Raw genomic sequence first — 14756 nt, forward strand, 5'->3', positions numbered from 1 at the left:
ATTAGACTGGAGCCCCATGCAGCTCTGCTTCTGACAAGGCAAGCAAAAACGACTCTGACTTGTCCTGACAGAGCACCATGGCAACATACTGTAATGTAATTTCTTTTGAAATATAAGATGCAATATGCGTCTCTTTGGGAGGTAGCTTAGATATAACCAAACAAAGGGAGAGACACTTTCTGCACATTCACCTACCAAGAGCCCTCATTTCCTGTAGTTTGGGCGTGCAACACAAGCAATGATCCTGATTGAATCTGAAGCCAATCTAAGTTTGATCATACTTTGTTTAGTTGTGCTGATGTGTTTCACTGGGTCAGGTGTTGTACAGGAAATGAACTCAGAAGGGAGAATGTGTGAAACTGTCTGATGCAGTTGCTTTCATTGTCTTATACCTGCGATCAATGGTGATACGCAGTGCAAGGGGAAAGGGACGGGGTGATTATTCTTTGTTGCACAGTTGCCTGATTTAGACTTATTAACTGATTAGATGACACTTATTAATTTTTAGATGACACATATAAAAGTCTAAAACAACCACTGAAGTGCGCTTTTATTCATATCATAAATAAGTTTTTATTAAAGTTAAAATGCAACTTTAATCATTTATTTGCAGAAAAATCCCATAAACTTCATGTGTGGACCATTAAAATTATGTCTGTGAAACATTTAAAATGGTCAAAACACGTGTAATAATTGTATGATATGGTCATATATTACACAGGTGAAAAGAATGGAAAATATATATCATTTTTTTTTTTTTTTCTGTAATGAATTCTCTTTATATTTTGAGTCGTTTCTTTACAGTCAGTACAAAAGTTTGTTTTAGAAAGAAGTTACTTGTCTACAAAATGCAAAATGAAATCTTTATATATCCTAAATCCATGCTCATTTAGCCAGGATGTCTGAAGATGTCCTGGTTTTGTGCTGATCTAGAGGTAGGATTGTATTTCATGTTTGAATTTTCACAAAAACAATAATGTGGGTTCTTCAATGTTTAAATCTTCCATAGTTGCTCAGCTAAGTCAAGTGCTCTTGTAAACAGGATATTTTGGTAGTAATTCTAAAGATGACTCATTTTAAGAGATTTTTTTTTCTATTAGCTCAGAACCTAATTTCCCTCTGGGATCAATAAAGTATTTTTGAATTGTACAGATATTTAGACAAGAACATGTGTGATAATGCTGCATGTTACTACTAATGTTACAAATAGGTAACAAAGAAAAAGTGAAGGGAAAAAGGTATAAACACTTTTAATGCAAAATGGGTCAGCATTTCATCACATTAAATAGTTTAAACTGAGCAGTTTCAGCTTTTCTTTCTTTCATTTCAACTAAATTTCTCACTTATTTGTATGCAATGTTTTATAAGTACAAAATACATCTAATGCAACAATTATAGACACTGTTAGCTGATCAGTTGACCTGTTTTTAGCATTTTTATTGTTCTACTTTTCAAGAAATGTTGGTGTAGATCTGCTTTTATGACACATGCACAGTTTATGTGAAGACTTTCTTAGTGAAGTGGGAGATGTGTTTAAGCATTGTCACCATATGGATTGCATGGCTTTGCTTGTCAATGAAAGGTGTTGTGGGTAAACAAAACAAGCACGCTTTTTTCCATGCAGCACACCATATTTCTCTTTATACTTATGCTCACACAGCTGAACAACTATGGAACACTGTGAGAACATTTTAGGTTAATTTGTGTGCAGCCAAATGGAATAAATAATAGGAAATACCTTGTCAGTTTTTGATTTCCTCTTCTGTAACTTGGCTCTTAATCAAGGTGTGTGAGTGTGTTTCTTAGGTAAGGGAAAAGTTGGCAACAGTAAAGCAAAGAACATTTGTTTTGCATGTAATACATCTTATAGCAATATTCCTCTAAACAATTTTACAACACATTTCCTGGCCCAAAATTACGTGTATAATTTCATATTTACATGTTTTTTGATATTTAAACATCTCAATGTAAAAGCTTATTTACAATAAAAATAATCTCATAAGAGTAGTGTTTGTGTAGTTTTTACACTCACTAGTGTTACTCACAGTTCCCTTTTCCACCAATCTTCCCCCTCTGTCAAATCTATTTCATGGATTTTTTTTTCTCCTGCACTGCTCTAAGCTGCATTAGTCCAACGGGCAGAAGTTTGACGGAGTGTGAGACATCTTGTGGCTTGCACCCCAATCCATCTGGGCCAAGACGTCACATGCAAGGCTATTACCACCCCATAAATCTATGTAGATCTCAATAAACTTCTCTTTCAGTCTATTCAGTTGTGCTAACACTGATGTGGAATGCTATTAAATCTAAAAGAAGAGCCAAAAAAAAGGTCTCCATTTCTTTTAACTTAGAGTTTTAGGAATGTGTTCTGTCACACACAGATATAACCGGTCGGTCTGTTTCACTGGGCTTGACAGAAACTTTATTTTTTCAGAGTTTACGTGATGCTAGAAAATAGCTTTATTTGTAGACATGAGAATCAGATCATTTTCATTTCAGAGCTTTCATTCCATTTTGTTTGACCCCCAAGCTGCAGGTTGAAAGGTAGAAAAGCTGCCATTGATCACATTACCAGTTTTTTCCCCCTGCCTATTACTGATTCAGTTGGACTGACTATATTAATATTGACTGCCAATTTGCCTCTGAGGTTCTTATATTGAATGATGTGATTGAAAATGCAGAAAAAGCAATTTATTTGCTTTTTATTTAATGGGAGTAATTTTGTTGCATTAAGAACTCATGAAAATGAAACAGCTGCCAAAGAGCAAACCCCCCCTACAATAGTGTCAATACAATATTCAGGTTATTACTCAGCCTGTGGTTAAATCTTGAACCTTGTTATGATCCAAGATTCTGTCTAACAATAAATAATTGGTTGGATGGGAAAGTGTAGGTGCGATATTGTATTTTTATATCCTCATAATTAAACCCTATTAATGTTTTCAGTCTTAACTTTGGTGTATTTTGGGCTTGGCTATTGATCCTATGTAAAAAAAAAAAAAATTCTTTACAAATTTTTTATAGATATAAAAATAGTAAAATGGCTGATGTTGAATGTCAGTTAAGTTCTGCAGACCTGGATTATATCACTTTGACACTTAGGTTTTGGGAACTTTGATTTACAACTCTCAGAAGCACAAAAGAGCCGTGAAAATAAAAAGATAAGAGCTCTATGTTAGGTTTTTGGTTTAGTGAAGAGTATTTGGGGTGAATCAGGTCAGCCAAGGTTAATCTACAAGTATTACAGACAGCATTTAACAGGAGACCCCTGTCTCTTTCCTTCATCCTTGGTGTGCCATCCTGTTCACTCTTTAACTTTCAGACATAAGTCACTGCAGTAGGACCTTTTTAAGGCCCAGAGAAATAATGTGGTCTGATGGAACAATCCCAGTGTAAAGCTCTGTGTCTGATTTGAACTTTCCATCAACCTCTGTTAGATTTACTTTCTGGTGAATTTCCCAGAATCAGTTTTTTTTACTATTTTATTAAAAAAATTACTGTTTTATTTACTGTTTAATACAATGAGCAGGAGACTAAATGTTTTTTTTCTTCATGTGTCTAAAATGATTTTTAATTTAGTTAGTTATATCCTAAATGAGTTCCATCAAAGTAAATTGTCTGATGCTTATTTATTATTATTTACTTTACTGTTTAGTGCAATGAACAGGAGACTAAATATTTTTATTTTTTCATGTCTAAAATGATTTATAATTTAGGTTTTTTTTTCATATTATCTTCAATGAATTCCGTTGAAGTATGTTGTCTAAAGCTGAATAATTCATTACATTGAAGCAGGAAAAATAGTTTTGCACAAAAAATATTGTAAGTCAAAAAAATATATATTGCAAGTCACCAAAACAAAGACTTTATTTGTTTTTTAAATTTTTTTTCTGTGTAGCCTGTTGGTGCATTAAACCCAAAACGTGCAGCTTTTTTTGCTGAATGCTATGAGATGTGGAAGGATGACCAGATCCCACCTTGTCATTATGACTCCCACTACTCCACCACTGCCAACACCCTGCACTGGCTTGTCAGAATAGTGAGTATTGCTATTTTTCTACTGTGTTCAAAATTAGTCAAACTAAGACTCTAGACAGCTTTTTTTTCTCTCCTCATGTTTGATTGTCACTTGTCAGACTTGATGATGCTGTTACTTTGAGGTCTGTCAGCTTCTGCGCAGGACGCTACTCGACATTTCAATTTGATTGGGTCTGAGTTAGACCAATGGTGCTCAGAAAACACATTTCACAGGCCAGTAAACCGGCATATGTGAACTAAATAAAGAGTGGCTGGGTAATGATTTACAGAGGCTACTGTGGCAGGTTTATGTGTTTCAGGCAACCCAGTGAGCGCTGGAGACATGTCCATCAAGGTTACTGAGCACTGTCCTCATTTACTGTGGAGGAGAAGCAGGAGGCACATGTACCTCCAGTGTTCCATATAAAACAGACCTTTAAACCCTGCTGTGTTTCTCTGAGCTGGCATGTGTGTTGCTTTAAAGCAGCCTGGAAAATTGAAATAGCTTTATAGAGAAGATCCCTTCTTACCCCATTATTAGTGAACTGATGAACTGATGGAGTTTTCTCATCAGCAGCTTGATTGTTCTCAGTGAGTTTATTCTTACAACTCCATTCTTTCGCTGGTGACTGATCCATCTATTCCAACAAGCAATGGTTGCTACCACCATCTTAGAAAAGCAAAGTTAACTCATTTATTATGATGCTTTAATGTACTCAGAAATGACACTAATTAATTATTCTTCAGGCTTAAATAAAAATGAAATATGTTTAAAAAAACCTTAGTCTACTACAGTAACAGCTAATAGTAGCTTTGCAATTGAAAAGGTTGTATTGATTTTAAATAAGTGTATTAGAATATTTATGCTTAAAATAGTTACGTCAATCATGATTTTAAATTTGAGCACAGATTTTTGTTTGATCTCTTTTTTTCTCTCTGCAGGAGCCCTTCACCACATTTTTCCTCAGTGCCAACAAAAACAAATTTGACCATCCTGACCGCACATTTTCTTCAATTGCCCGCTCCTGGAGAAACTGTCAAAGAGACACCTCTGATGTAAAGGTGAGATTTTTTTAAGAGAAGGAAGTAAAGTTCATGGTCTGTTTTGTACACTTAGTGCACAAAGAACAATCAGAAATGTATGATTTTGTCTTCTTGAAGCATTTGCAACTGTCTTGACTTGGTCTAATAGTAAAACATGTTAAGAAGTAAATAAAATACATAGACAAACAATATACTAAAAACTATACAATGTGCATAAAGATGCTACATCGTAATTGTACCCAACCCTCCCTCATTAGTAAACTACACAAGCAAATAATTTACCAATATCCATAACTGCCCAAATCAAACAAAAACATTGCAAAAACTTACTTTTCACACCTAAACCCAATGCACATGTATATTTGATGCAGAAAACCGAGCTGTTTCAAAGGAACAATAGTGGACAAAGCAAGCATCTGAAGGGAAAAAACAAAGCCACCTCTCTGCAGATTTAGAGCGCTCTCTAAAAATGCTGAACCCTGCTGATTTGCCTTCATTTTGCCCACTGCATAACACGCAGCAGGGATACGCACTGACCTCAAAGTGTCATACATTTCTAGCACACCCTGCGTCGAGCAGTGTTGCCTCAGGCAATTAATAAAGCATTAATGACAAAAGCTATTTAAAATGTAGTCTTGTATGTACAGCAGGGCCTTTTACTTGCCAGGATCTGGGGGAGAGAGCCAACAAGAGGTAGAACACCGGAACCAGCGAACAACTTGATAGTCAAACGCCACCCTGTTAACAAATACAGTCTACTTTTAACTACTTGTATGTCTGCATGCATTTGTTTTTACACACAGGACGGTTGCTAAACTATTAGAAGCATTGTACTGTGAAGGACAGTGCCGGATTGCTAACAGCATTTCAGGAGGAAAATATTCCACAAACGGTTGTTTGGGCTGCACTGGGAGCAGGCTGTGCAAACTGCAAGTCAATACCCCTGTAATAACACTCATCGTATTTGTTGTTTGTCCAAGTAATTGTAATCAATAGCCTATAAAATAGCTAAACAATAACTCTTTCTAATGCTACCACAGAGGTAAGACATAATGCAATCCAGAGTTGAGGTGAGTTTGGAGATCACAGAGCAGCTCATTGAGCTTCTGATTTAAGGGGAGCTTTTTTATTTTTTAAAACAGGGTCTCTCTTTCATTAACCTCAACCTCCTTCTTTAGTAATGATGACAAGGCATATAGAGGCTATATTTCTGATAGGGATGACCTCCTAAAACAGCAATTCAAAAGGAAACCCTTCTGCACCAACCAGGATTCTCACCTCCTCGACCATCCCCTCATTAATGTTAATATGGCTCCAAACTGCTCATTTATTTTTGGGTGCACATACAGTCCTGCTTTGCTGGTATAGCTGCCCGTGGGCAAAGAGAGCAGGCTTTTTCTTTAAACTAGTGGGCATATAGCCACACACACATAAACACACACACATACAAAAACTGCCACTATGTTGTCTGAAGGAATCCAGCAGCACTCCACTGGTGACAGATTCTGACAAACATGTCGTTAAGGTGACACAGTGTAAAGCAATGGAGGCTTGAGTGATTGACTTGTTAGCCCATTACGATGCTGTTGCAGAATTAATGGCTACCATGGGAGGGTGGCTTGAAAACGGAGCTGGCAGTTTTAACGGCTTGGCAGTGAGTTACGGCAGGAAGTGTACAGCAGAAAAACGGGGAGGGAAAGTGTGGTTGGGCCGATTGCTGCATATGTGGGAGATGGAGGGAAATAAAAAGGAACGGTTCCTTTACTGCCTTTGCTGTCGTGTGCAGAGGGTGAAATCTGACCAGCTGCAGACCAGTAGTCTTATTGGCCTGTATCATGTCATGGGAACTCAGACTCTCAAAACCTGGTGATTTATGGGTGCCTAAAGCCTCTGCATGCTGTTTCCCATAGGCAAAATAAAACTCCATAACAGCACTGAACCTAAAACTAAACAAATAATACAGTATGTGTTCAGATACTGATTTGAATTTTCTTCTATAATTTCATTCCTGGAAAATGGCAGAAATGTCTAATTTTCATGTTTTTTTTCCACATGGCAACAACCAATTGCTAATTTGGTTAATAACCTAATAACCAGTTAGCTTTATTTTTAGAAATTTAGATTTTCCTATCACAGTTAGCAGTATAAGGTTTGAACATTTGTGGACAGGATAGTAATATTCTACAATGTCCTTTTGTCAAAAACAGCTGTGCTTTATTCACTTTTTTTCATCACGGATAAACCACAACAGAAGTCGATAAGAATGTTGTACTTCTAAAAGAACAATGTATTTATCTTAAAAATATCTTACATTTCACAAGTCAAAGTTTCAGGCAGACAAAGAAGAGTTTCTTTCTTAAAAAATATATTTTCTAAGAAATTCTTATAAAATTATTGATTCCCTTCTTAAACTAATTCTATGGGTTTTAAAGTATTAATGGTGTTTTTTATTTTAATTTTTTTAATAAAACAATTAATATAAAGAATAAAGGAGACAGTTCTGTTGGGATAGTCTTGTCTTAAGGCCTAGGTAAATATTTGCCCTTTTCTTCTATGTTAGAAATCACACCAGGCTTTACATTTGGGACTTCTTTACCAAGCTGACTTCCCCTCCACAGCAAGGTCCTGACCCCATCACAAGAGCCCAGAGACCAGGGAAGAAAAACCAAACTCAGTTCCAGTTTCATTTAACACATCCAACACCTCTGCCTGGAATAAGTGGACTAGCACCTCTCAACGACCTTCTCGTGGCCTGCTGTTCAGATTGTTTGTGTTACCTTTCCCCTTAAATTTTCACTTCATCTCAGTTGGATACAGAGGCTTTTTTCCCCTCTTTTGATTGCTTTGTGATAACAGTTTTTTTTTCTTCTTTGCTGAAATGTTTGGAGGTATCGGGTCTTTTGTGTTGGCTACTGTGGCTTTTTTTTTTAGTGATAAACATTTCTCTTCCTCAGGAACTGATTCCTGAATTCTACTATCTTCCGGAGATGTTTGTCAACAGTAATGGCTACCATCTCGGAATGAGGGAGGATGGGACCATGATCTGTGATGTGGACTTGCCGACATGGGCCAAGAAGCCAGAAGACCTTGTTAGGATAAACAGAATGGTGAGCCTCATAGTCATACATGCCAGCGTGTATGGACTGTCCATAATTTATAAGGATTTTATGTCATTTTGCAGGTATACGGACATATAGAGCAATCTCACGGATTTTTTCAAGTCTTACAGATTTTTTCAAAACCTCATTTTCAAATTTATCTAACATTTCGGAGCCTGCTTAGGATGATTTATAAAACAATAAATAACATCAAAGAGCCATCTTCCAACCTGTTCAGACCCCCACCCCCGCCGGGGGTGCGAGTTGTATGGATTTTTTTTGCAAAATTTASGGATTTTTGAAGCTTGACATGTATGTGAAGTCATTAAACATTTAAAAACCCTGCATGGATTTAAAATCTAAAAATTGCTTTGTATAAAGAAAAAGTTAGTTTTTACTTAAACAAAATGACAGGTAAGAATGATAAAGATCATGTTTGTAAATGTTTTTCTAATTCTGTCTTTAAAAAAACTGTTAAAAATCATGTAATATCATTTTAATGCTGATTCAAAAATGCATACTGAGGCATTTTTTCAAAAGAAGTAGTGATAAATCTATTGGAAAATGGAAGGAAAGATTACCCAAAGCACACTACAAGTATCCCCCATGGTTTATTTAAAAAGTATATTTTAAACACTCGCTATCAACCAAAGTAGCAAAGATTAAATATTAAACAAAGTTAAACCTTTTTAGCAAAAACCATGAAATACTAACATATTCATAACTAACAGATATATTTAACCTGCTATGTTCATTAGGAGTTAAAACAGAACAATTGCCCTTTTTTATATTTTAGCTGGAATATACATATACTGTAATAATATATACTAATAATAATAATAATAATACATATTAAAACCCACAAACCCATACTCAGAAGTGATAAGTACTGTACCATTTATTATAATAAAACTTTATACTTTGGTGTTTTCTTTGTCCTCAGAGCAGCACATAAATCAATCCCCAGTTCTTTAGTCTAACCTTCCCATACATCCAGGTCTCCTTGTCTTATTCATGAACTGTCTAATAAAACACATCGCTCAATACTCTTACTGCAGCCCCAACCACAATGTCACTGAAGTTCAAGGCTGAGGGCAACTTGTATAGTGTTACCTGCTGCAATGTAAGGGCCCATCCTGTTGGTAAGGAGCAGGACTCCCCCCATGAGCATGTACGTGTTTAATAGACAGCTCATCAACACGTTACTCTCAACAGGTTTAAAAAACCATATGACAACTGGGACATTTCTTCAGATATTGTCTAATTTCCCAAAATGGTTATATTTATGTAAAAACTGCTGACATTTAAGATATAATTAGGTCATCGAAACAGCTTATAAAATTCATGTTTGAAACTTGAGCTGATAGATTCAAAAAGAAAAGTCAATTCTCATTGGTCTAAACTTTAAAAGCAACACCCTCATGTTTCCTGACCTGGCAACTTTTATTCCCCAGTGCAGCAAAAATATATTTCCTAATGAAGGGAGGGGGGCAGGGTGAGGCAGGGAGTGGGGCAGGGAGCGGGGTGGTTCCTGGATAGCATGCCCATGCTTTCTATTTTAGGTGAAATTAATAGCTTCTACCCTAAAACCAGCCAGGAAGAAACTATATATCCTGAGGTTAGGGGGCCACTGTGTTTTTGGACTTGAGGTGAAAGAACGCTGTGGGAACACTGCTGACCTTTTCAGCCGGAGTGACACAGTTTGGCTGGTTTTATGCAGGTGACCTTTCTTCCTGCTCCACCCACACTGCCTGGTTGAGCTTTATCAGGCTTGTAAACCAGCAGAGTTGTGGGGGGAATGGGAGACTCAAGGAACTGTTACAGACACGTATACATCTCCAAAATGAAGTAAAAAAGAGGACAACTAAAACTGGAAAGAAAAAGAAAATTCAGTGGATATTTTCACACTGTTGATGCGTGTGATGTTGTCTTCCATTGTTAGATTCCAGTGTATTCAAACACCCAAAAAATCATGGTCCTCTGCCTCCATTTTTTTCTTTCTTTTGTTCTCTTCCCTAGCTAGCCCACACTAACTTCCTCTTTTATTTCATTTCTGTCAGCGAATCTCTTTGACTGCCTCCCCCTTTCTCTCACTTTCTTTTTTTTCTTTCCTCTTCTTCTTTCTTCCTCCCTCTCCCCTCCTCCTCCCACTTCCCATCTTTGCATGTGCCACTTTCAATTGTCGTGATATGCCCTGTGGCAAATTCTGCCTCTGTGTGCTCGAGAAGGCTTTGTTGGTAATGGCTGTTATTCCTGATGCAAGGGGAGGAGTGTAAATTTCTCTAGCAAAGCTTCACCTCAGCGTGCATGGGTATTATGTTGTACCATTGTGTGGAACAATCCAATAACCTCCATTGCATGGTTTCCATAGGTAGGCCTGCTTTATAATTGGGTCTAAAATGTTGTTCTAAATCTCTCACTAACTTTCCCACAAAAAATTGTCTCGTTTTTAAACCACTTTTTTTTATCTGCAGACATTGCAGACAATGGATTGTGATAATATTAAATTCTTTGTCTTCCTGTTTTAAATGGACAGTGAGGTATAAGAAGCATGCCCTGAGTTGGCTCATTAAATTAATAGGCAGGATCTTGTCTGCTTCTTCTGTAATATTCATGCTCAGTATAAAGGTTAAATACTTCAGTTATTTTACCGAATGAAAGTTATTTTTAGTTGGACCAAAAGATACAGCCTACATTTTGCAGTGATTTAATGAGCATAGTATCAGTTGTTGTTGTTATTTTGAGCCATTTTGAAACTTCTTCAGACTCTGATCGTCTTTGTTTATTGCATTCTGCTAAATCTGTTGAACGACTTTCGCTGCACAGAAAATAGCTGCACAATCCGAAATATTTTTAACCTGTGGTTTCACTCCACTGCAGAGCATACTTTTGTTGTAATACAGCGAATCTGCCAGTTCAATAGGAGTGAAAAGCTAAGAAAAATAATAAAAAAGGAAAACAAATACAATACAATTTGAAGATTTCTAAACTGAGCTTTTTTTTTTACTTTCTGTGTGTTTAGTTTCTCTTTAACCATCTGTTTTGACCAAATATGCTTAATTTCACTCTGAATGTGTCGCTTAAGACTTAACACTTTTTGGAATGGAAAAAAGAGTAAAAAAAAGGAAAAAATGGGGAAGAAAAAGAAAAAATAAATGAAAAAAAGACAACACTTTTTGGTGCTACTTGCTAATTCTTTTACACAATGTCACTGCATTTAAAGCCACCATTGTTATTTATATTTGTAGTAATATGTAGAAAATATGACTGACTTTCACTGCTGACTATCCACACAGTGGAATAGTTTGACTAATCTTGTTAAAATTTGTTGTGTATTTGATGACAGTGTAACATCCATATATGTGTTAGTGTAGTATATATGGACAGTGTTCTGCTGTGTTTGTCATTCCAGTTTGCTTTGTGTCTTTTGGCCCTGGCGCTGTGTTCCTCTCCCCTCTAATTGCCCTGTACTCCTCTGACAGGCTCTGGAAAGTGAGTTTGTGTCATGTCAGCTACATCAGTGGATTGACCTTATTTTCGGCTACAAACAGCGAGGCCCGGAGGCAGTGCGTGCCCTCAACGTATTTCACCACCTGACTTATGAGGGCGCCATCAGCCTGGACAGTATCACTGACCCTTTGCTCAGAGAGGTAAGGCTCATACACATGCACGCACTCATGCATGTTGCCATGGCGACCGTTCCCTCAGTCTAATATTAACTATGCACATTACTTCCTGTGTCTATTTGTCCTTGGATAGGTTTTAGCTCCTGGAGCTTCCAGATCATCAATCTGTTAGTTATTTTGTCAAGTAAATGCAACGTGAGAAAAAACTGTCTGAATTGCTGATTCACCATGTTTGTTTTTAAGATTAGAGTGGGTTTCTTTTTCTTTTTTGATAACTTAAAATTAACCTTATTGTTCATAATAAACTATTAATCTACTGTAATTACGGATGCAAACATCAGAATCCTATTAATTGTTTGAATTCTCTTTTATCAGATCAATATTTGTAATGAGCTCTTTGATCAGTCAGTAAAGGTCACACACACTACAGGGTGAATCTTCTTTTATTACACATTGATTGGATAACTTTTAGCTTTGATTGTGCTGCTTCTGAATAGCTTAATTGCAAGAGAAGTGGGGACCAGAGACTGCAGCAGCTGGTATGCATCATGGCACTTTCCAGTGTGAGCTCTTCCCTCCCTGTGATATTCACCATCTGCTGTCTGCAAAACAACTCATTTATATACTGTCACTTCCAGGGGCGCCTTTATTTATCAAGTGACCACTATGCAAATCACCTGCAGAAGATTTGGCTCATCTAATTACCAAACTGTATTGTGAAAGGTTTGATTTTCATTATTTAAAAAAAAATATTTCTGGCAAGGCCTTGATTATTTTATTTTATTCTGGCTACAAAGTCTGTGACTGTTGAGGTGACAATAGTAAATTTGCTATTCAGACTCCCTGTAGACATACAGTAATTGTATTTGTAAATGTATTACTAAATCCAGTTTTTTTAATATGATCACATGAAAGCCTTTATACTTTATGATTATTATGTTTTTCACTGTTCAATAAAGTTTCAATGACTATCGTTTAAGTTGAAATACAATACAGTATTTGTGACTGAATCTTTAACAAGGCAGAATCACATTAAATTTGTAACATCAAACATAGCGTGGGGTCTTTCTCATTGTCCAACATTATGTTTTATTATTTCTTTAAAGCAGTAGAGACAAAAATAATGTGTTCAATATATTCTTTGTTATTGCTGTTATTATTTTCTCTGACCACATACAAATTGTTTGGAAGGAGAGGGTGATGCAAAGTGCATTACTGCCTTTTACTGTTACCACATCTTGTACACTGCACCTTTAATTATGTTTTGACCAAAGGGTGGGCAGATTACAGTTTAATTATGTTGACCCAGATCTCAATACAAAAATTAGATTTACCCCCACCTTAGCAGAAGTATGCCGTCTCATTCTGCAATCGTTTTGTTTGGACAGTTTTGTAAAGGTATGGTCACTGATGTTTATTTTGTACAATAACTTCATGCATTACATTTATGTAATGGGTATGTATTTATCAGAAATGTATTTCAAATGCAAATCACAAAGCACATCTAACTGGTTGTGTTAAAATATTTAATTTTTTTTTTACCAGCAGTAAAAAGTTTAAGAAACTTCGGCATGTTGAAACTTGCTGATGTGTTCTTTGTTCCCATCACTGTTAACTGCTCCTTCCATCCCACCTGGACCAGCCAGTGACTCCCCTGGATGAGTCAAGGAGGTGGAGCGTGGAAATTTGCCCAGTGACTGTCACGCTAAGATCAGTTGAAAATATGCTGATTGACTCTGAGGTATTGATTCATTCTGGGCCCGACAGGTGAAACTGCAAACCTGGCATTAGTCACAACAATTAAGGCATTTGAAATGTCAAGAAATTAGAGGTCATGAGAGATAATTTCCGTGTGGATGTCAGATGAAAATGATGACACCGTCTGACACGCTGCCAGGCCCTCTGGTCTGTGGTTGAGGAAGAAGTGACAGCTCTACTGGGCACACTGCCGGAACAGCAGTCCTTCACTGCGATGCCTCTCCTGACACCCTTTTCTTATGGAAAAACATGACAGCAACCCCTTGATTTAGACCCCACCGTGTCACTCAGAAGTAAACAGACAAATTATTCATCAGTGGGACTCTATTGCTCCTCCTGCCGCTGCCCCTCCTGCCCCACTCTGAATCGACAAAGACAGCAAAGTGCATCGTAGCTCGCTTTATGACAAGCTTGGAGGCAGTTGACATTCTTTAAATTGAGTTTACCTTGATATTCTAATGATGCTGGAACGCAACGTTTGACATTACCATCTCTGCATCACATGACATATAGATTTTAATTTGCATCATCTGTGATGAAAGCAGCTTTGGAGGAAGTCACTTCCAGGTGGACATATTGTTGGAGACATTTTTTGCTGTTACATAAAGTTGTGCACATCTCCTCCAAAGCTGTCACTCAGGCAACACCCTCAAGGCAATTCTTTCATTTTTTTTTTACACGTGAAGATTAAAATCTAGACAAGCATATTTTAAAACAATTTACATTGGCATGTAAAGTATGAACAGCAGTGTCATCACATAGTTTCTGTACATATATGGTTTCTGTATAGATTTAATGTCTTTGTTTTTTATTTCATCCGTTTGTATTGCTTAAATCTTAGTGCTTGAAATGAATGAGCTGTTTTTAATCTTTGACTTTATCAAAGGTTAGAGGAGACGGTTTGTATTTGTAGCTGCCACTGTCAATCCAAGGTGTTGTGATTCAGCATGATCTCACGCCGCTTACTGGGTCAACGCAGGGCCATGTCTGCTATCTGCGTGACAGAGCCGCTGTGTTGCTGCATTGCATGAGTGCACTGGAAGGTTGTGATGGGAGATCATCCTGCACTGGATTCCTTGTCAGCAGTTTAGAAATCCCAAAGAGAAAACAGTAGCTTCTCACCTCAAAACCTTTTGGGTTCTTCCAAAATCAAACGCAAACAAAGTCACATAGATGCAGTTTAGATGTTTGACGTTAACTGAAGCAATATGTT

At 36.9% G+C, this 14756-nt stretch overlaps 1 protein-coding gene across 1 annotated transcript in view; it reads left to right on the top strand.

Moving 5' to 3' along the window:
• nbeab (neurobeachin b) overlaps positions 1-14756 on the top strand; it is a gene marked incomplete in the record, with an annotated part of 177610 nt that overhangs the window by 151751 nt on the left and 11103 nt on the right. Inside the window, 4 exon segments of the mRNA XM_014014153.1 lie at positions 3899-4039; positions 4960-5079; positions 8016-8168; positions 11642-11809. Of these exon segments, the coding sequence (XP_013869607.1) occupies positions 3899-4039; positions 4960-5079; positions 8016-8168; positions 11642-11809 (582 nt within the window).

The sequence above is a fragment of the Austrofundulus limnaeus genome, unplaced genomic scaffold (assembly GCF_001266775.1).
Source record: "Austrofundulus limnaeus strain Quisiro unplaced genomic scaffold, Austrofundulus_limnaeus-1.0 Scaffold110, whole genome shotgun sequence".
NCBI lineage: Eukaryota > Metazoa > Chordata > Actinopteri > Cyprinodontiformes > Rivulidae > Austrofundulus > Austrofundulus limnaeus.